Source organism: Populus alba, chromosome 4, assembly GCF_005239225.2.
Source record: "Populus alba chromosome 4, ASM523922v2, whole genome shotgun sequence".
Lineage (NCBI taxonomy): Eukaryota > Viridiplantae > Streptophyta > Magnoliopsida > Malpighiales > Salicaceae > Populus > Populus alba.
In genome coordinates this window covers 7,483,776-7,503,887 of record NC_133287.1, presented here as the reverse complement: position 1 = coordinate 7,503,887, position 20,112 = coordinate 7,483,776, and the positions used below count along the sequence as shown (strand labels likewise).

The 20,112-nt window shown below is 36.3% G+C and overlaps 3 protein-coding genes and 2 non-coding genes across 8 annotated transcripts; 3 read left to right on the top strand and 2 right to left on the bottom strand.

The window, feature by feature from the left end:
- Positions 1 to 926: 926 nt before the first annotated feature.
- LOC118030351 (probable inactive receptor kinase At1g27190) lies at positions 927 to 3,220 on the top strand. Its single transcript, XM_035034418.2, has one exon. It carries the CDS (start codon positions 1,070 to 1,072, stop codon positions 2,897 to 2,899), a length of 1,830 nt encoding a protein of 609 aa, XP_034890309.1. The 5' UTR covers positions 927 to 1,069; the 3' UTR covers positions 2,900 to 3,220.
- A 6,174-nt stretch (positions 3,221 to 9,394) lies between these two features.
- LOC118030350 (protein SET DOMAIN GROUP 40) lies at positions 9,395 to 13,925 on the top strand. Its single transcript, XM_035034416.2, has 7 exons — positions 9,395 to 9,521; positions 11,204 to 11,391; positions 11,495 to 11,648; positions 11,917 to 12,048; positions 12,156 to 12,296; positions 12,710 to 13,003; positions 13,211 to 13,925. The coding sequence occupies exons 2-7, from the start codon at positions 11,231 to 11,233 to the stop codon at positions 13,862 to 13,864; spliced, it is 1,536 nt and encodes a 511-aa protein (XP_034890307.1). The 5' UTR covers positions 9,395 to 9,521; positions 11,204 to 11,230; the 3' UTR covers positions 13,865 to 13,925.
- A 555-nt stretch (positions 13,926 to 14,480) lies between these two features.
- LOC118030415 (small nucleolar RNA Z103) lies at positions 14,481 to 14,571 on the bottom strand. The gene has a single exon (XR_004684323.1). It is a non-coding gene; the product is annotated as a small nucleolar RNA Z103 (small nucleolar RNA).
- An 81-nt stretch (positions 14,572 to 14,652) lies between these two features.
- LOC118030414 (small nucleolar RNA Z103) lies at positions 14,653 to 14,745 on the bottom strand. The gene has a single exon (XR_004684322.1). It is a non-coding gene; the product is annotated as a small nucleolar RNA Z103 (small nucleolar RNA).
- A 1,261-nt stretch (positions 14,746 to 16,006) lies between these two features.
- Positions 16,007 to 20,112, top strand: LOC118030349 (sucrose synthase 6). 4 transcript variants are annotated; one of them, XR_004684310.2, is made up of 14 exons: positions 16,007 to 16,516; positions 16,642 to 16,796; positions 16,878 to 17,070; positions 17,153 to 17,271; positions 17,349 to 17,565; positions 17,655 to 17,750; positions 17,831 to 18,004; positions 18,088 to 18,371; positions 18,455 to 18,679; positions 18,765 to 19,331; positions 19,419 to 19,557; positions 19,650 to 19,731; positions 19,812 to 19,857; positions 19,937 to 20,112. XR_004684310.2 is itself a non-coding variant. In XM_035034414.2 (14 exons), the coding sequence occupies exons 1-12, from the start codon at positions 16,292 to 16,294 to the stop codon at positions 19,719 to 19,721; spliced, it is 2,466 nt and encodes an 821-aa protein (XP_034890305.1). In that variant the 5' UTR covers positions 16,008 to 16,291; the 3' UTR covers positions 19,722 to 19,731; positions 19,828 to 19,857; positions 19,937 to 20,112. The 4 variants fall into 4 exon arrangements, 3 of the variants coding, with proteins under 3 accessions (XP_034890306.1, XP_034890305.1, XP_034890304.1); XM_035034414.2 differs by having other exon boundaries at positions 16,008 to 16,516; positions 19,828 to 19,857; XM_035034415.2 differs by having other exon boundaries at positions 19,812 to 20,112.

Genomic DNA, 20,112 nt, shown 5'->3' with positions numbered 1-20,112 from the left:
AGTTAATTTCTCTTTTTCCCTAAATTTTGCTCCAACTTTAGAAGAGAAATTATAGATTTCTTTCCCCGCACATATCCATACTTCAATAAAAATAATTAAATAGAGTAAAACGCTTTACCAATAAATTTTGAAACCAATTTATCACTTCCTTTGCAAGCTTCTCTTCTAATTATTCTTCATTCTCCATAAAGCACTTGTTTTTATTTTCTTTAACTCTCAACTTTTCATCTCCTAAAACCCTTTTAAATTCTTGATTTAAAGTGTTTTTTCCTTATTAATTCCGCCTACAATATCCCAAAACCCTATATTTAGAGAAGATTTGAGTAAAAATATAAGAAAAAGATAAGAGGAATGCTTTTTCCTTCCAATAATGGTCGCCCACCTCTACTTCTAGTGGGAGAGAAATTTTTTACTTTATTTATGATTTTGCCATTAGTCAATGTTTCTTTGTTATTTTAAGTCAGTTTCTCGGCCACCGATATTATTTTATACTGTCAATCTACTAAATTTATATGTATTCCTCAACTGATATTTGGAAAAGCTTCACCTCAATTTATAACATCTTTTTTATTATTTATTTATTTTTTGTCAAGATTTACCTAGAAATGGACTTGATTTTGAAAAGAAAAATTAGCCTGAGATATCTTTGAAGAAAAAAAAAAAACCAAAATCAAAGGTGAAGGACAAGGGTTTTTGAAGTTGGAGTTATTTTTTAAATTGTTTAAAAATATATTAAAATAATATTTTTTTTAAAATTATTTTTAATATTAGTAATTTAAAATAATTTAAAAAATAAAAAAATTTAAATTTTAGCAAACTTCTATTTCGGTTGCATCTTTATAATAATAATGTTAAAAATATAGGGACTAAAGAGTTGTTTATCAAATATTTCATGTGATTGTTACAGAGATTTATTTATTTATTTACTTTGTTAAAATGCAACCACCATGCATCCCTCCTTCTCGATCAATGGCCACCCATCGTCTCCCTCTTCCTCTTCCTCTTCCTCTTCCCTGACCAACAAACCCTAACTCTCTCTCTACAAACCTCAAGATTCCAATCTCAAGAAATGATGAAGAAGAATACCCTCATTTCCTTCTCTTTACTACTCTCCCTCTTTGCCTTCTCTTTCGCCATAGAAGATGATGTCACCTGCCTCGAAGGAGTCAAGAACTCCTTTACAGACCCTCTGGGTCGACTCACTTCTTGGGCTTTCAACAACAACTCTGTTGGTTACATTTGTAAGCTCAACGGTGTTTCTTGCTGGAACGAGAAGGAGAACCGAATCATCAGTCTTCAATTGCCGCTGTTTCAGCTCTCAGGCAAGTTACCGGAGTCTCTCAAGTACTGTCATAGCTTAACAACGCTGGATCTTTCAAACAATGATCTTTCCGGGCCGATCCCACCTGAGATTTGTAACTGGTTGCCTTATGTAGTCACTCTTGATCTCTCCGGGAACAAGTTTTCAGGTCCGATACCACCGGAGATTGTGAATTGTAAGTTCTTGAATAGTTTGATTTTGAGTGGAAATAAGCTGACTGGTTCGATTCCTTATGGTTTTGGTCGTCTTGACCGGTTGAAAAGGTTTTCAGTTGCTTCTAATGATCTGACCGGTTCGATACCGGAGGAGTTGGGGTTTTTTCCGAAGGATGCGTTTGATGGGAATGAAGGGTTGTGCGGCAAGCCTCTAGGGAAGTGTGGTGGGTTGAGTAGTAAGAGTCTTGGCATTATAATTGTTGCTGGGGTTATTGGTGCTGGTGGGTCTTTGATTTTGGGGTTTGTGATTTGGTGGTGGTTGTTTGTTAGGGGAAAAAGCGGTGGTGGCAGTGGCGGCGTCGGCGGAAGTGGTGGTAAGGGTGATGATTCTAGTTGGATTGGGTTATTGAGGTCACATAAGCTGGTTCAAGTGACATTGTTTCAAAAACCTATTGTTAAGATCAAGTTGGCTGATATTTTGGCTGCTACTAATAGTTTTGATTTTGAGAATGTTGTGATTTCGACGAGGACTGGGGTTTCGTACCAGGCGGATTTGCCTGATGGATCTAGTCTTGCTATTAAGAGGCTTAATACTTGTAAGCTTGGTGAGAAGCAATTTAGGGGTGAAATGAATAGGTTAGGGCAGCTTAGGCATCCGAATTTGGTGCCATTGTTGGGTTTTTGTGTTGTTGAGGTGGAAAAGCTTTTGGTATACAAGCATATGCCTAACGGGACTTTGTATTCTCAATTGCATGGGAGTGGATTTGGCATTGGTCAAACTAGTGTTTTGGATTGGCCTACGAGGGTGAGGGTTGGTGTTGGGGCGGCAAGAGGGCTTGCTTGGCTTCACCATGGGTGCCATCCACCATATATTCACCAGTATATTAGTTCCAACGTGATACTTCTTGATGATGATTTTGATGCAAGGATTACTGACTTTGGCTTGGCAAGGTTGATTAGTTCTCCTGATTCTAATGATAGCTCTTTTGTCCATGGAGATCTGGGGGAGTTTGGATATGTTGCTCCTGAGTATTCCAGCACTATGGTTGCATCGTTGAAAGGTGATGTTTATGGCTTTGGTGTTGTGCTTTTGGAGTTGGTCAGTGGACAAAAACCTTTAGATGTCAGTAATGCCGAGGAAGGATTCAAAGGGAATTTGGTGGATTGGGTTAATCAATTGGCGAGCATTGGTCGAAGCACAGATGCCATTGACAAAGCTCTAGTTGGGAAAGGCCATGATGATGAAATTATGCAGTTCTTGAAGGTTGCTTGGAGCTGTGTTGTTTCCAGGCCCAAGGATAGACCTACAATGTACCAAATCTATGAGTCTCTGAAGGGCATGGCTGAGAAACATGGTTTCTCTGACAAATATGATGAATTCCCACTGATCTTTGGCAAACAAGATCCTGATTATAAGGACTAGCATAGGCAGAACAAGAAGAACAAAATATTGTTATCCTTGTGGAGAATAGTATCATTGGGGCATCTTTGCATGCCATGCCATGTTTCAAAAGATCTTAACTAAATGGTATGCTTCTTGTTATTGTGCTCAATTGTTGGATAATTATGTATATTTCATGAGGCATAAGGCATTGTACCTTTAATGTAAGCCTTAATGCAGCCTAGGAAATTTTTTCTCTTCCCCACTTGCAAAATTGTTTCTGATTGATCTTTCATTTGTAAAATGTTTCTACTGGGAAAACTTGTTTTTATGGAAGACGATGCTATGTTCATGTGACACAAAGTGATGACCTGTATTCTATATTTGACTTCATGCTTTTACTGATGGTTTTTGTGCAGGTAGTAGTTATCTGTTAAGCTAATATTTTCCAACTTCCAAAATCTGAATTGTGAGAAATTGAGGAATTAACGTGTCTGCAAATCATGATTAATCTGATCGGGTCCTTTGTTTCATGGTGTCTCAAGATTTCTTATACTTAATTGTTCAATAAGTTTAGCAGTTTTCATTTTCACCTCGCGTGATTTTGCAATGCACTGGATTATGCATTTGCAAATCAAATGAAGATTCACCTGCCTAGTTTGAGACTGCATTGATTCTTCCGAAGGCCCTGTTAACGGCCACTGGCCTGAGAATACCCTTCTCCATTTTCCATTTTCCATTTTCCAGATTGTAGGGTATATACTCTTTGTAATTGATCGACATCATGTTTCTTGTTGATTTCTTTATGATTGCCTCATCAAGTTGTCCCAACACTCGGAATTGGAAACAAAAAACAGCTCGCAAGTCTTTCGAAGCTGAAGTTCCAACTGAAAACTCGCGCATGAAATCTTTGAACTTCCTTCAAATCAAGCTCCAGGGGAAATGGCAAGTTCTCCAGTACTAAATTGATGCCTTTAGCTTTGCCTTCTCCTTTTCACTTTTGTTGAGTGGAATAGATTCTTATTACTTGCCTTTTAAGATTCCTTTGTTCAAACTGCTCTTAGCACTACTGACCCAAAGACAAGTGGCATTCGAAAATTATAGAGCTAAGATAGCACTTGCCCTCCATGTCTGCCTCCATCCATGAGGATGTGACCCATAAAAATGTCTCACTGCAGCTGGAGATGTAGCCACCAGTGCCTTCAACTGATCCATACAGACCATCTCCTAAAATGCCTTGGATTTATTCAGTTCTAGATTATTTCAGCTGCTGCAATTCAATGGAATTATTTTTGTCAACAAGTAGCTAAAAAGTGGAGCCCATTAAGCTCGAAATTAGGAGCCTGCTACAATTCTCCACTGGCATGATCTCTTCCTGCTCAATTGATCGAGCTCATAAATCCACAGCAGAGATGATGAGGACAATCATTTCAAACCTCAGAAGCACAAAGTTCTCGTGATGACATTTAAAGTTATCCCAAAAAGAGTGAGTTTGACAGTCAAAATTGTCTGGATCATACGCATTGATTTTGACCTGGCTTTTTGTCCGGGACCATGAATGGTGACTTTTGAGCATGTGGGGCTGAGCTAACTTTATGCATACATCTTCTACCTCTATACAAGTAATGCATGGCTTTTCTGTGCCTGGATTAGGGGCATTGCTCGTGTCCTTCAAGTGCATGAGCACATGTTCTTGACCCCACCCTCCATCAGTGACCTCTTCTGCCATAGATTTCAACTCATCTGTTCAATGCGCTGCTATTGCAGAAGAAGGGTAGGGACTAGGGAGCTCCAAACTTCCAATGGTGGATTTCATTTACAAGGCAAGAAGCTACAGATTTCATCTTTATAATTATTGTTTTTGTTCAAAGGAATGAATTTCAAGTTCCTGCAAGACTTTTCAATGCCTAACTTAAGTAGGTAGCTGGTAACCAGAAAGATCAATCAATTTCTTCCAAGCAGGCCTGCTTGAAATGTCCTCCCACCAAGCAGTCACTTTCCCTCTCTCTCACTGAGTGCCCTAATCCAGCTTTATTGACTATGGTGGCAGGCAGATGGTAAATCAGCAAGACTGAAATTATGACCGGCTAGATATTTGCCTTTCCTTATTAGTTTTCACCAACTTGGAGTCACCTTGCTGCCCCATTCATGGCAGGATTTCAACTTGGAAGACAGTATTGAACACCAATTCTTTGAAACTGTGGGCTTCAACTTCTTTCTTTGTTGCACAGTATCGTACTGATCCTTGACCCGTGCCATGCAACGATTGGATCTTTTTTTTTTTTTTTTTTTTAACTTAAGAAAATATGAAGGCATTGTAGACGTTTTTTTAGAAAGAAAAAATCATAAATGCAAAAACCGATGCATATTGATTGATATTGTTTTAGCTATTAAGTTGATGATATATTAAAAGATATATTTTTTTTATTTAGATATTAACATGATGATATTTTGAATCCAATCAAATTATTTTTAACTAACCTATAAAATTTATGATTTAAATCATGAGATAATAATATTTTTTTATAAAAAACAAATCGAATCAAACTATAAAATTCAATTCTCAATTAACACATTTTCAAAGGAAAAAAATTTGGAAAAAAAATATTTTTTTAAAAAATGTGATGTAGGTCAACCCCAACAAACCTACGAGACCCGTAACTCGAGGTATGATAGCGAGATAACTACATAGAAAGAAAATAAAAAAAGATTATAAAGCTCAATTCCCAACCTAATACGAAGGATGAAATAAAAAAAATCAACCTGAAAAAAAAAACTCAAGACAACTCGAGTTAACCTGTAAGAACTATATATATATATATAGTTAACCTGTAAGAACTATATATATATATATATATATATATATATATATATAACCTTCCAAGACTAGATCTGAAGGTAAAATTAAGAAAATGTGAAAAAAAAAGATCAATTAAAAAAATTTAGTGTGCAAATTATGAAAATTAAGGACGTAATAATGTTTTTTGGTTGCGTGAATACGAGGGTTCTATATATTGAGGAAAACTTCCAATGCCTAGTTGGTGCTCAGTTTTGCAAAATAAACTTTAATTTTATTTATTTAAAACAATCAAGGCTTGAGGGATCAAATTTAAAACTAAAAACAATGGGATGAAATCAATCTGTTTGTATATTCTAGAGAGTTGAAAAGGAATTACTGTAAATGTCACTGCAACTATTAACTCATCGACAAGATTATATATGGTTCTCCTATCAGCCGAAACTATTGAATTTGTCTTAGATTATAAGTGAAACATTGTATGCCGCTGATGCTGTAGATGATATGCTAAATTGTACGAGGAAAATTACCAACAGAATAAAGTGGGTATTTTTTTGGCGCACATGTTCTGTCTATAAAGCCATCGATAAATTTATTAGAACAGACTCACCAACACATCAGAAATTACCAACGAGTGTTTTTCTGACATATATTTTTCGTTCATGATCATGTTGGTAAAATAATCATAGACAGACTATTAGTATAAATACCGATAGAAATTTTCGTTGGTAAAACTGATAAATCTGGTGGTGTAAAGAGAATGATGAGACACTTTTAAAGCCACATCGGAAGGTAATCTTTGGACATGAGATGGGTTGATGCAGCCCATGCCGCCTAATCGCTATCACATGCGTCGCACACGCCATCTACTTTTCTATTAATAATATTCATATTATTCAAAAGACCAAATCATCCTTTGTCAACTTGTTTATCACAAAAAAAACCCAATTTAAAAAGACAAAAAAGACCCTTGATGTATGTTCAAATTTTTTTTCTTTTAAGGATAATATATATATTTAGATTTTTTCTTATAAATCTTATAATAACTAAAGGACCATAATAAAAAAAAAAAAACTATTTTACGCTCAATAGTTTTTTTATTGAAAGTGTAAAAAATAGCAACTACACTACTATGATTGATGAATGGTAATATGTGTCTCGGTGGGGTCTTAGTTAATTCACATGGATCTTAGTTTTTTTTTTTTTAAAGAAATTTATTGCCCCATACGCCAAAAAAACAGAACACTTGAAATAATAAAATAATTGTTAACGTATTTCGTCTTTCACCCTGTTCATCTGTTGCTCTTGGGACCGAAAACGCGGGATTTGTTTGTATAGAAATGACAGGCAGGACATATCAAAAACGCATGCAATACATGCATGTTTATGACAGGCAACAATGGCACCAGCATTAAGCAGCTTCATTGCATCCGAAGTCATCATATACATGACAGAAATATAAGCAATGTGAATTTAGTCATCAAATATCCGTGCAACGAAACAGAATTGAGAAGCCATGGATATGAATCCAGAGCTAGGGAGGACAGCATCATCCTATATAAGCAAATAACACAGAGATAACTTTCAAGATAAGAAAACATAAGAGACAGAATACACAGATAACTGTCAAGATAAGAAGACTTTGCTTGATGCACGAGCTAGTTAGATCAGTACCATTCGAACATAAGAGTGATTTTGTCCTAATTGGGAGAAAAAAGGTTTTGTTGGGGCTCCAGAAACGAGGCACTTGTAAGAGCCATTCTAACTCCATTAATGTCCAAGTCAATTCTTTAAGCTCTAATCTACAGTATCATTCAAACAAAAGTTTATCAAGGAAAATAGACGGGGGAAATCTCCAAGCAGTACCATATAAATTTGCAAGATCGTTGGATTATGAACATAAACCATCCAACAAAGAAATTAACAATCGAAGAAGCTAAATTACAACCAGGAGGATGCAGGAGTCCAGCCATAAGGATAAACACAAAGATTGACGTACTATCTAGTGGACTTGATGCATCTATAAGATCTAGCAGAAAACATCGACATCTAGAAACTTGCTTTTACTCGAGCTATGGCTGATCTCCTTCTCTTTATAATAGGTATTCAGTGTCAAAAGAGTAGGCCTGAATTGGGAAGTGAAGGAGCCTCTGGAGTCGAAGAAATCCTGCAGGTAGGACGCTGATCTTGTCTCCTTCTCCTTATAAGCAGCAGAGAGCCCCTCACGGGCAATATCCTTAGACCCGCTATCAGTATCCATATCTAGGAAACAAAAAAGATTTCAACTTTCTTTCCACACAGAAAACTATGCTTCTGTTTTTCTCTCTCGCACACTATGACTAGGGTTTTATCAATGCCTTGTTGAAGACGAACGACTAACCTGATACATGCACACGCACTTATACACTCTCCTAAACCGACCAAGGATGTTTCCTGCCCTGATTCGGATGGCAGCTAGCTAGGGCCAACCTGGATTTACTCTGTTTCCAGTATCCTCCATGTTAAGGAAATTTAATCCTGCTTAAATTTGGATACTTGACAACATTCCTATCCTCATCCGACTAGGTTACAGATTCTCTATGTAGATTGAAATACGCGATAAATGCATGTTTACTTTTAATCCTTGACTTAGATGTCAAAGTACAAAACAGTCCCTAAACAAAACAAATGGGCTTTTAATATATGTAGATGATCGAAAGAATGAGAAACAATTTGGCAATAATACTTTCTTCTTCTTTTTTGTTCTTTCATTTAATGACTTTGTCTTTGGCTTGTATTCAAATTTTGTGAGTTTTACAGGAAAATAAAAGCAAAGGCCACCTTCTCTCTAGAGACAGAACAAAAAAATATCATACATTCAAAATGCCAGACCACATGGTTTTTTTTTCTCCTCCTCCTCCTTGCAATTCTCTATATATAGCATTAAGCCTTAAAATGGGATTAAATTTTTACCATGCATATTTTTTTTTATAAAAAAAGTTAGAATCATGCATGGTGTATTAAAATGGCTAGAACCCTTGTTGTTCCAGCCAGGCTCGAACATCCTCTCCTTCGTACACTCGAACTCACCTAAGACGTAGAAAACATCATTCTCTTCACTAATAATATGTAAACTTAACGAGATTTCATTCAAGAATTCTTTCTTACTTTATTTCTGATACTGACTTTGTATATATACAATGCAGCTTACAGCTTCTACTAGCTGTCTTTGGAAAGAAATCAAATACTATCCCATAACAATCGGGATTTACATAAATAGGAGATATACTAGAATATTACATCTATAATTTCCTGTTATGTGTAGGTTTGTACAGCTCATGCCAACATCAATAATACAATGATCACTATTAACCAATAATGAATACTAACTTTTCTATCAATAATATTCGTATTTCTTCACTCACTAGAAGATCACTTTTTATCATTGCTTCACTCAACATGAGTCATTTACAACTCAACGCACCATAAGATATTCACAACATCACTCTCCACACTCTATGAGATAAGTTAATATAATCAAAGTTTATAAATATCTTCATCACTAAATTAATAAACAATAAATCAACTCCAAGATAACTCAAGTCATTCAAGTAAGAGCTTCATACAAACACAAGCATTTAAGTTCTAACAAGAACACTCACTATATATTCGCTCTCCCTTTCTTTACTCTCTACTATATATATATATATATATATATATATATATATATATTTTTGATTGATTGAAGTATTGGACGTCCTAGCTTGGAAAAGATCTTCCAACGTTGCCTCCCACCTATCTAAAGCTGTCGGTGTAATGTGTGAAGCATGAGGCCCATCAACAAGCTCGCCGGTCCTCCTCCACCACACTACATGTGCAGAAAACATTGTAAGAAAGAAGGAAAAGGCTGATTTTCTGTCTTGAGAGTCACCATCTCTTACGACCATAGAACCTTCCGATATCATAAACTGCACAGAGCTGATCAATATTTCACAAACTTCAGAAAATAGATTTCTTCTTACTTTAGATTTGTTTGCTCATTGTTTGATAACCACTATTATAATGTACTGATGTCAAAAATAATTTTTTTAAAATAATAAATTTTATTTAATATACTTTTAAAAAACACATTTTAAAATATAACCACTATTATAATTTCCAACTATCCTTGCAGGGCTCACCAGCAATTTTTTAGAGAAATAATGATGGGACATTGGGTCGTCGTTGCAAACTCTCTTTCAGTCCAACGAAAATAAAAGACAAACCAATGTCTCTATTCTATCTCTCTATAATTTCTTACTATCACATTCCCTTACATACCTATTCTATTTCATAAATGTATTTTTTTTTAAAATTTTCTGGATGAAAATAACCCTTGAATCATTAAAAGAATTAATTTAATATGAAATTTATTTCAGCCTAGCTAGTAGTAGAAATATGCCTATGAAATGAATAAGTTTTGGAACACACATGCATGGAAGTTTTAAAATTCTCACTAACTTCCTATGTTAAATTTTTCAAGGCTTATTTCATATATATTTTAGATGTTCCTAGTTTTAATGTGTATAAAGTTTTTTCTTCAAAATATTCTACTTTCTTGGTCTTCTTAATATTCAATCCTTTTATTTTTTTTTAAATTTTAAGGTAATGAAAGGAAATGAAAGAGAAAATATGAATATACAAAGATATGAGAATGATTTATTTTTTTTGAAATTGCATATAAGGAAATATATCCTATTTATATAATCCCAAGAAAAAGGGTGTAATTATATAAATTATAGTGCAAAAAATAAATGGGGTTTATATATAAATTATTTCACTCAAGAGTTTTTCCTTTCTTTTCTTAAATAGTTAAATTTTAAGCATTTTATAAAAATTTCCAATATAAGTCCAGCATGATTCATAACTGGATTTAAAATTGGAGTTACGGATTAACTAAATTAATTTAAAATGATATAATTTTATTTTTAAAAAAATTAAAATAATATTATTTTAACAAAATTATTGGGAGCCCCTTGCTTTACCTTTTGCAATTTTCTTGTGAGAAAATTAAAATTATTCTGTAGTTTCCCATAGGTTTAACAGAAGTATTCAAAGCCCATGCTTTCCTACCCATTCAAAGCCCACGAATCTGCTTGGCCTTAAGCAGTTTTCTTCTTCTGGGAAAATTATTCGTTAGTTTCCCATAGGTTTAACAAAATTATGGATCCGTCCTTTATAGCTTTAAACCTATAAATTAGTCCTTTGACCTTTGTACTCTTAAAGTCAGCTATTTTATTTTCTCTAAACTCTCATTTTTCGTCAAAGAATCATCAAATGATATGTAAGGGTATCAACACTCTCACAAAGAAAAAAAATGAAATTAAGCTACAATATTTTTTTATGGAAAGAATTTGTAGGAAAAGAAAATGAAGGAGGCTAAACGAATTTCAAGAAGGCTAATTTGTGACTAAACAAAATGAAAATGATTTCGGAGGACTAATTTATAATATATCTTAAAGAACAAGGACTAAACAATGATTTACTCTAATCTAAATTCTCGTATATGGGCATCCTTCGCTGTCTTGCAGAGAAGCAGCGGACAAACAAAGAAAGAGATGGAAGATGCAGGGCAAGACGAAGGTTTTGAAAGATTTCTAAAATGGGCAGCAAACCTTGGAATCTCAGATTGCACCACGAACCTTTCTCTTCATCCTCAAAGCCCCACTTCTTGTTTAGGCCATTCCCTCACTGTCTCTCACTTCCCTGATGCGGGAGGGTAAGGACACACACACGCACACACACTACACAACTCTGACATGCACTGTTTATGCTGTTATCTGTTTCTGTTGATAATTTTTGGAATTGGGTTTTGGGTGCAGGAGAGGTTTAGCTGCTGTTAGGGATATAAAGAAAGGAGAGTTGGTTCTTAGAGTTCCAAAATCTGTTTTGATCACAAGAGATAGTTTACTGAAAGATGATAAACTTTGTTCTTTTGTCAATAATAATATCTACTCTTCTCTCTCTCCAACCCAGGTATGTTTTTTCGAGTTTTTCTTTTATTATTCTTTTATTTTTTTGTGAGTATTTTGGTTAATATTTTGTTTGTAGAGATAAAAGATAGGAACTTTGGCTTTTGATTGTCATAAAGTTCATTTCTTTAATCCTTTTTGATTGTTTTTGAGCTCTTGGCTTCACTGTATTGATTTGTGTGATACTGAGAGGACTAATTGTTGGAGTGATTCTTCGATTAGTGTAGAATTTGAGGTTGCCGAGGTTCTGACTTGGAAAGAATGCAATGCAGATATTGGCTGTGTGTTTGTTATACGAAATGGGTAAAGGGAAGAGTTCATGGTGGTACCCTTACTTGATGCATCTGCCTCGCAGTTATGACGTGCTAGCAAGTTTCAGTGAGTTTGAAATGCAAGCTTTGCAAGTTCAGTTTCTGATTTTCTTCTTTTTGATTGTTGGTTAGGTTTGATATCAATGAGTTCTGGTTTTTGAGATAGGAATGATGTCTGAGATATCTGGAGTTATTGTTAGGTGGATGATGCTATCTGGACTGCAGAAAAGGCTGTGTCGAAGGCCAAATCAGAGTGGAAAGAAGCTAATTCACTGATGGATGCACTTAAGCTTAAACCACAACTTCTCACATTTAGGGCTTGGATTTGGGCTTCAGCAACTGTGAGATACTCTTACCACTTCCATTGAAAGTAATTGAAACTATATGAATCATTGTGTTTTCATACTTCAATGCAGTTTTTTCATTGGTGTACATGGTTAGAAAAATTAGACTTCCTGACAGATTCCAACACCTGTGTGCGAGTAAATGGTCCACGAAATTGACAGAATAGAATGACATTTGCATTGGCCAGAAGCGATACCTTAGATACTCAATCTTTCTTTAAGTACAGTACATTTGTTTATTGTGAGTGATCACTTGTACTGTGTGTATGAGTTGCAGGCTCGTAAGTTATCCTACAAGGATTTCATGTGGATTCCTTTAGCTTGTGTATATTCTGTCTTGTGCTTAGTTGTTTCTACCCATGCCTTAATGTTTTTGGAATTGAAGCCTTTCAACTCGATCCCATTTCTAGATATCCTCACGGGCATTGCATATACCATGGGATGAAGCTGGGTGTTTATGTCCTGTTGGAGACTTGTTTAATTATGCCGCTCCTGGAGAGGAGTCAAATGACCTTGAAAACGTGGTGCATTTGATGAATGCCTCTTCTTTGGAAGATACTTCTTTGTCAAATGGGGAAACCACAGATGACTTTATTGGAGATCAACCAGATACAGGTTTGGAGCGTTTGACAGATGGTGGCTTCGATGAAAACATGGCTGCATATTGCTTTTATGCCAGGAAAAATTACAAGAAGGGATCTCAGGTATTACGAGCTCCTTGTGAATTAGATTACATGTATAATTTTGTTCAATTGTCAATGATTTGTTACATCTTGTTTCATGCCTCTGTCTAGAATTGTATCATGCCTGTCGCAATATTGATTTACAGCTTTTGTTGTTTGTGTAGTTTCATAGATGTATAGCTGTTGGCTGCTATTCTTTTCTTCTTTACTGTGCCTTTTGTTCTGCAGGTTCTCCTAGGCTATGGAACATACACAAATTTGGAGCTTCTTGAACACTACGGGTTTCTCCTTAATGAAAATCCAAATGACAAAGTTTTTATTCCCTTGGAACCTAGCATGTATTCCTTCATTTCATGGCCCAAGGTATCGATGTATATCCACCAAGATGGGAAGCCATCTTTTGCCTTATTGTCTGCTTTGCGTTTATGGGCAACCCCGCCAAATCAGAGGAGATCCATCAGTCACCTGGTTTACTCTGGCTCTCGACTTTCGGTATACAATGAGATCTCTGTCTTGAAATGGATATCAAAGAACTGCGCCATGATTTTGAGTAATTTGCCGACAGTAATTGAAGAAGACAGCTTGCTGTTATCCACCATCAACAAAATCGAGAATCTTGACAAGCCCACAGAGCTTGGGAAGCTGCTGTGCGCTTCCGGTGGTGAGGCACGTGCTTTTGTAGAAGCCAGTGATCTGCAGAAAGGGAAAAATGGTTCTGAGCTGTTGTTTTCTGGCAAGACAAAAAGGGCCATAGAGAGGTGGAAACTAGCAGTTCAATGGAGGATCAGCTACAAGAAAACCCTGATTGATTGTATTTCCTATTGTTCTGTAACTATCAATTCTCTCTCAAGTCAAAATTTCTTGGCCATGAGAACTAAATAATGTATGTAATTTTGGATAACAGAAAGATCATTTAACGCACTTGTTAACGTTCTCGCCTTCATTCATCTTGTTTCAGCCACCACAAGTACTTTTCACCTGGGAAGCATCTGCATGAGCCACCTTCATCTTTTCTGCTATTAGGTTTCTGCCATTGTTGGCTCCAGAATATGATTCTTGTACTTTCATTAAAGTTACTAGATGTCCACTTGTTCATCATCAGGTCAATTTAGGTTTTCTAATTGAACATTCAAATTCTAACTCGTAACTATATCATTGGTTAAGTCAAGTATTTTCCATGTAAATTTTGCGCTGTTTTTTTAAAATATTTTTTATGAACATTAAATTATTCAAAATTATATAAAAAAAATAATTCTTTTCTGAATTCTTTTTTCTTTTAATGTTTATTCAGTTGGAAGATTTCTTATCAAACTGCAATCCAGAGCCAATGTCTGATTAAGTATTCACCTTCAACTAACAGGGAAATTGTTATTAAGTCGAGATTTCAGCAGCTGTGGAGCCTGATTAACACCAATAATAAATTAATAATGTATCAAAAATTAAAAAACTGAAAGCGGTTGAGATTTTTAATTTTTTTAATTTCAAATAAATCAGGACGATGGATCAGAATCCTGGCTTGGTTCTCAAAAGAGAAAAATCGCTCAGTTTATTCAGCTTCGATCATTTGGGGAAATAATCATCATCTCCATCTCTTCAATTCCATTAATTCTCACATTATCAAAAGTAAAATTTTTAAATAAATAAATAAATTAAAAAAAATAAAGTTGAAGATGGATCAGAAATCTGGCTTGGATCTCTCGAAAGAGAAAAATCGCTCAGTTTGTTCACCTTCGATCATCTGGGGAAATAATCATCACCTCCATCTTCGCCTTAATAATTTTTTTTGAAAAGAAAATCAAAAAACAAAAAAACAGATCATAAAAACATCTCCAAATATGCATAAAACAGAGGGCATAGTGTAAAACTCTAATGAACTCCAAAATGGGTTTTGCAGAAACGGAAAATAACATATAGCGTCAGCTCATACGCAACGCTTATGCTGTAAAAAACGCTGGAAATCAGTAGATGAAGCATTGAAAAATAACTTGATTGACCTAAGAGAGAGAATATTCATAGCCGAGCAGGCAAATCAGAATATAAGAAATTCTAAAGTCTACGTAGACATTTAGGGTTTAGAAGAATGAGGTATTGAATGGGTTGGGAAGAGGGGTTTATAAAGGCGAAGGAAGGGAGGGTTTGCTGCTGTTTCTAAAACCCTAGAGCAAGTGGGCTTCTGGCACGTGTACTGACTTATAAGCAGAAAAGAGTTCGATTTCGGGCGTTTTGGGCTGGACCGTGCCAAAACCCAATAAAAATGAGTGGATCTTAGGAGAGTTTGGGTCGTTTCGAATTAGTCCCCAAACAACTCAAATTATCAATTAGTTTTCCTTTTTTATGCTTATACTTGCAATTCATCCTTTTTTAGAAAATATCAAAATATATATATTTTTTATTTTATATATAAAAAAAAAAAAAAAACAATATGCTTGCAAAACCAAACCTTTTCTTTTCCTCTCCGTTATCGTTTTGCTTTTTTGCTTTGTTGCAAAATCCAAAAAATACCAAACTCTATTTCTTTCCAACATAAGCAAAAAGCTAGTTTCATTGTGGTCCAATGTATCCATTTATTTTTCTACCACTAATTTTGGCACGAGTTAAGAGTTACCTAACTAGTAGGTCTCGAGCTTGAATATGGATCCAAACCGAAAGCTAGCATAATTAAGAAGCTACAACATCATTTTTCTAGCTTTTGAAAAAGCAATAATGTATGAACAGAAAAATAATTTTGTTTCTAAGTTAATTTGAATTTCTGATAAGAGAATGAAAAACAGAGAAACATGTCCCTTATCTCCCAGTTGTTTTTTTTATCTTTTGTTCGATGATAATACTCACATTTGAGAAATTTGAAGTTAATAAAGAAGTAAATTGTCATTTTTCTTGATATGGTGAAAGATTTAATCTAAAAAGAAAAACAAAGAGTTGAGGTGGAAGTGGCAAATTTGTGCTGGGGCCTGCACCTATTCTCTCCCTAGTTCTTCCTTGCGAGCACGGAAAGGAAAGAATATTGAGCATTGCTTTGAGTGATAGCCTTTTTTAGTAACCAAGGATATCTTCGAAGCTCTTAAAATTCGTTTCTTTTTCTTTTCCTCCTCTTGCATCCGCCTTTAAGCATCCATTACCCTGAGAACAAAATCCATCAGCCAATCACTTGATTACAACAAAAGCAAACCCATTTTCATGCACCAATCAAACACGTACCATCGCTCTATAAATTGGTTATTCTAAACAAGAGTTGATCAAAAACATTCTGTGACCATTTTCTTACCTTCAAAACTCGTGTTGTGGCAAAAAAACAGAGGGTTACTGCAAATGGCAACCTTGAAGAGGTCTGACTCTATAGCTGACAACATGCCAGAAGCCTTGAAACAAAGCAGGTACCACATGAAGAGATGTTTTGCCAAGTACATAGAAAAGGGAAGGAGAACAATGAAGCTTCAGCAATTACTTGATGAAATGGAGAATGTTATAGATGATCAGGTTGAAAGAACCAGGGTCCTGCAAGGTTTACTAGGTGACATTTGGTTTTCTATTCAGGTTTGTATTCTGGTCATTTCTTTTCTGGTAAAAGGCAATTTCATCCTTTTAGTTTACATGGGTTTCATTTTTTATCCTTGGAACTTTTGAAATTAGTGTAATATAATTACTCCTATGATTTGCAGGAAGCAGTTGTTAATCCACCTTATGTAGCTTTATCCATTAGACCAAGCCCTGGATTCTGGGAATTTGTGAAGGTGAACTCTGCTGATCTTTCGGTTGAGGGCATCACTGCTACAGACTACTTGAAATTCAAGGAAATGATATATGATGAGAACTGGTACGCTATAGTCTATACACTTCTGTTTAGGCTTTAGTATTTGACCGAGTTTTTCTACTCAAAAACCTGTTGTCTTTGCAGGGCAAAGGATGCTAATGCATTGGAAGTCGATTTCGGAGCATTTGATTTCTCTGTGCCTCACTTGACCTTATCTTCTTCCATTGGAGATGGACTTGGTTTTGTTTCTAAGTTTGCAACTTCAAAGCTAAGCGGCTGCCTGGAGAGTGCTCAGCCTCTGGTGGATTACTTGCTATCTCTGAATCATGAAGGAGAAGTATGAACGAGACAACTTCATTTTCTATACAGAAAGTTTCAAGTCCTTGTATATATGATTTCTGATGCCTCTGAATTTGCAGACACTAATGATAAACGAGACCCTTAGCTCTGTCAGAAAGCTTCGGTTGGCACTGATAGTTGCTGAAGTTTACCTCTCAGGACTTCCGAAGGACACCCCATATCAGGATTTTGAGATAAGGTGAACATTTTTGTCATCAGACGAAACTGATATTTCACATTATCAGACCCTGGAAATTGATGCTCTTTGTTTCGCAGCTTCAAAGTGTGGGGCTTCGAGAAGGGATGGGGTAATACTGCAGAGAGAGTGAAGGAGACGATGAGATGTCTCTCAGAAGTTCTCCAAGCACCGGATCCATTGAACATGGAGAAATTTTTTAGCAGGCTGCCAACTGTATTCAATGTTGTAATTTTCTCTCCTCACGGTTACTTTGGTCAAGCAGATGTCCTCGGTTTGCCAGATACTGGTGGACAGGTATGAATTTCAATTCCCTGATGCAGTAAAAACAAGCCTACTGATACTTGCTATTCTCGATCACAAACCTGCGCCACTACTCTAAACAGGTGGTCTACATTCTAGACCAAGTTAAAGCCTTGGAAGAAGAATTGCTGCTTAGGATTGAGCAACAAGGACTTAACATAAAACCTCAAATTGTTGTGGTAAGTTCATTAACCTCACAAGGAATGGCTAAATAATCAGGGTTTCAGGAGTTTGTCTGATCATGTTCTTGCCTAAACAGGTCACGCGACTCATTTCTGAAGCTCGGGGAACAAAGTGCAACCAGGAATTGGAATCGATTAATGGCACCAAGCATTCAAACATCCTTAGGGTGCCATTCAGCATTGAAAATAAGGTCCTCCGCCAGTGGGTTTCTCGTTTCGATGTCTATCCCTATCTCGAGAAGTTTACTCAGGCATGTTTTGAACTATCAGATAATTCATTCATCTTCAGGGGGTTCCTGTCATTATTGAATTTACTCGTCTGTTTTTATATCAGGATGTTATAACCAAGCTCCTAGACCTCATGCAAGGAAAGCCGGATCTCATCATCGGAAACTACACTGATGGGAATTTAGCAGCAACTCTCATGGCTAGTAAACTTGGGATAACTCAGGCAACTATTGCACATGCTTTGGAGAAGACGAAGTACGAAAATTCAGATGTCAAGTGGAAGGAATTAGACCCTAAGTACCACTTCTCATGCCAATTTATGGCTGATACAATTGCCATGAATGCAACCGATTTCATCATAGCAAGTACATATCAGGAGATTGCAGGAAGGTAAGAAAATTATCCACGCATCTCTGAATAATTCTCCATCAAACCATAAAAATGTATTAAAAACCATGTTATATTGTTTGCAGCAAAGATAGACCTGGGCAGTATGAGAGCCATGCTACATTCACACTGCCAGGGCTCTGCAGAGTCGTATCTGGCATCAACGTCTTTGATCCGAAGTTCAACATTGCTGCACCTGGGGCTGATCAATCTGTCTATTTCCCATACACGGAGAAACAAAGTCGATTCACAAAGTTTGATCCTGCCATTGAAGAATTGTTGTATAGCAAAGTGGTCAATGATGAACACATGTAAGTACTCAGAGATCATTTACTTAAGATCGTCATTAAGAATCACTAGAACTACCCAGCATCTTATCTGAAATTATTTGAACAGTGGATATTTAGAGGACAAGAAGAAGCCTATTATCTTCTCGATGGCAAGGCTCGATACAGTGAAGAACCTTACTGGACTAACCGAGTGGTATGGGAAGAACAAGAGACTGAGAGGCTTAGTTAACCTTGTTATAGTTGGTGGATTCTTTGATCCAAACAAATCTAAAGACAGAGAAGAAATGGCTGAAATAACGAAGATGCATGGATTGATAAAGAAGTACCGACTCAACGGTCAGTTCCGATGGATAGCAGCTCAGACTGATAGAAATCGCAATGGAGAACTGTACCGTTGTATCGCTGATACAAAGGGAGCTTTCGTGCAGCCAGCTCTCTATGAAGCATTTGGACTCACAGTCATCGAGGCTATGAACTGCGGATTGCCCACCTTTGCAACCAACCAAGGAGGCCCAGCTGAAATAATCGTTGACGGGATCTCAGGATTCCATATTGATCCCCAAAATGGAGATGAGTCGAGCAACATTATCGCTGATTTCTTTGAGAAGTGCAAGGTGGATCCAGGATACTGGAATAAGTTTGCGGCAGAAGGGTTGAAACGGATAAACGAATGGTAAGTACACTTGCGACATACAACATCCTCAATTGTGTTCTTTCCCTTATGTTTACTAACCGAATCATTATTCGCTTTGTTTTGCAGCTATACATGGAAGATCTATGCAAAGAAATTGTTGAACATGGGTAACATGTATAGTTTCTGGAGGCAGCTCAACAAGGAGCAGAAACTAGCCAAGCAGAGATACATCCAGATGCTCTATAATCTTCAATTCAGGAGATTGGTATGCACTCTCTACTTTCTACTTACAGCTTTACAATCAACAATAACAGGACTCCTGAAAATTTTCACATGCCCCTCATGTAACACTTCTAGGCAATGAATGTACTTATCCCAACCGAAGAAGCTCAAATGTCAGTCTCGAAGCCAGCAAAGCAAGGAAGTTGATCCTCCAAAAGTACCAATTCTTTTCTGGACAATTTCTTTGATGCAATTTTTTTTTCACTTTTCTAACATTACAAGCAAGCTAACTAGCAGATTTTGAATCGTGCAGTACAAGACGAGCTCAGTCGTGATTGCAGAGGTACGACTACAAACCTGAATAGCTGATTTGTTTGGATCCCACGGTAAAGGAACTCATACCATTTTCACCCTACATCCAGGTTGTTTGGAGCTCAAGCTGTTATCTGGAAGCGTGGATCAGGACAGCAATCATCCTGTGCCACCTGACGTTACTTAATATGTTATTCCATAATGTTTTTTATCTACTACTTTCTGAATTCAACTTCAGTGTGTATGATCACTGAAAATAAAAAAATTGGATGTGTACTGTAATAAA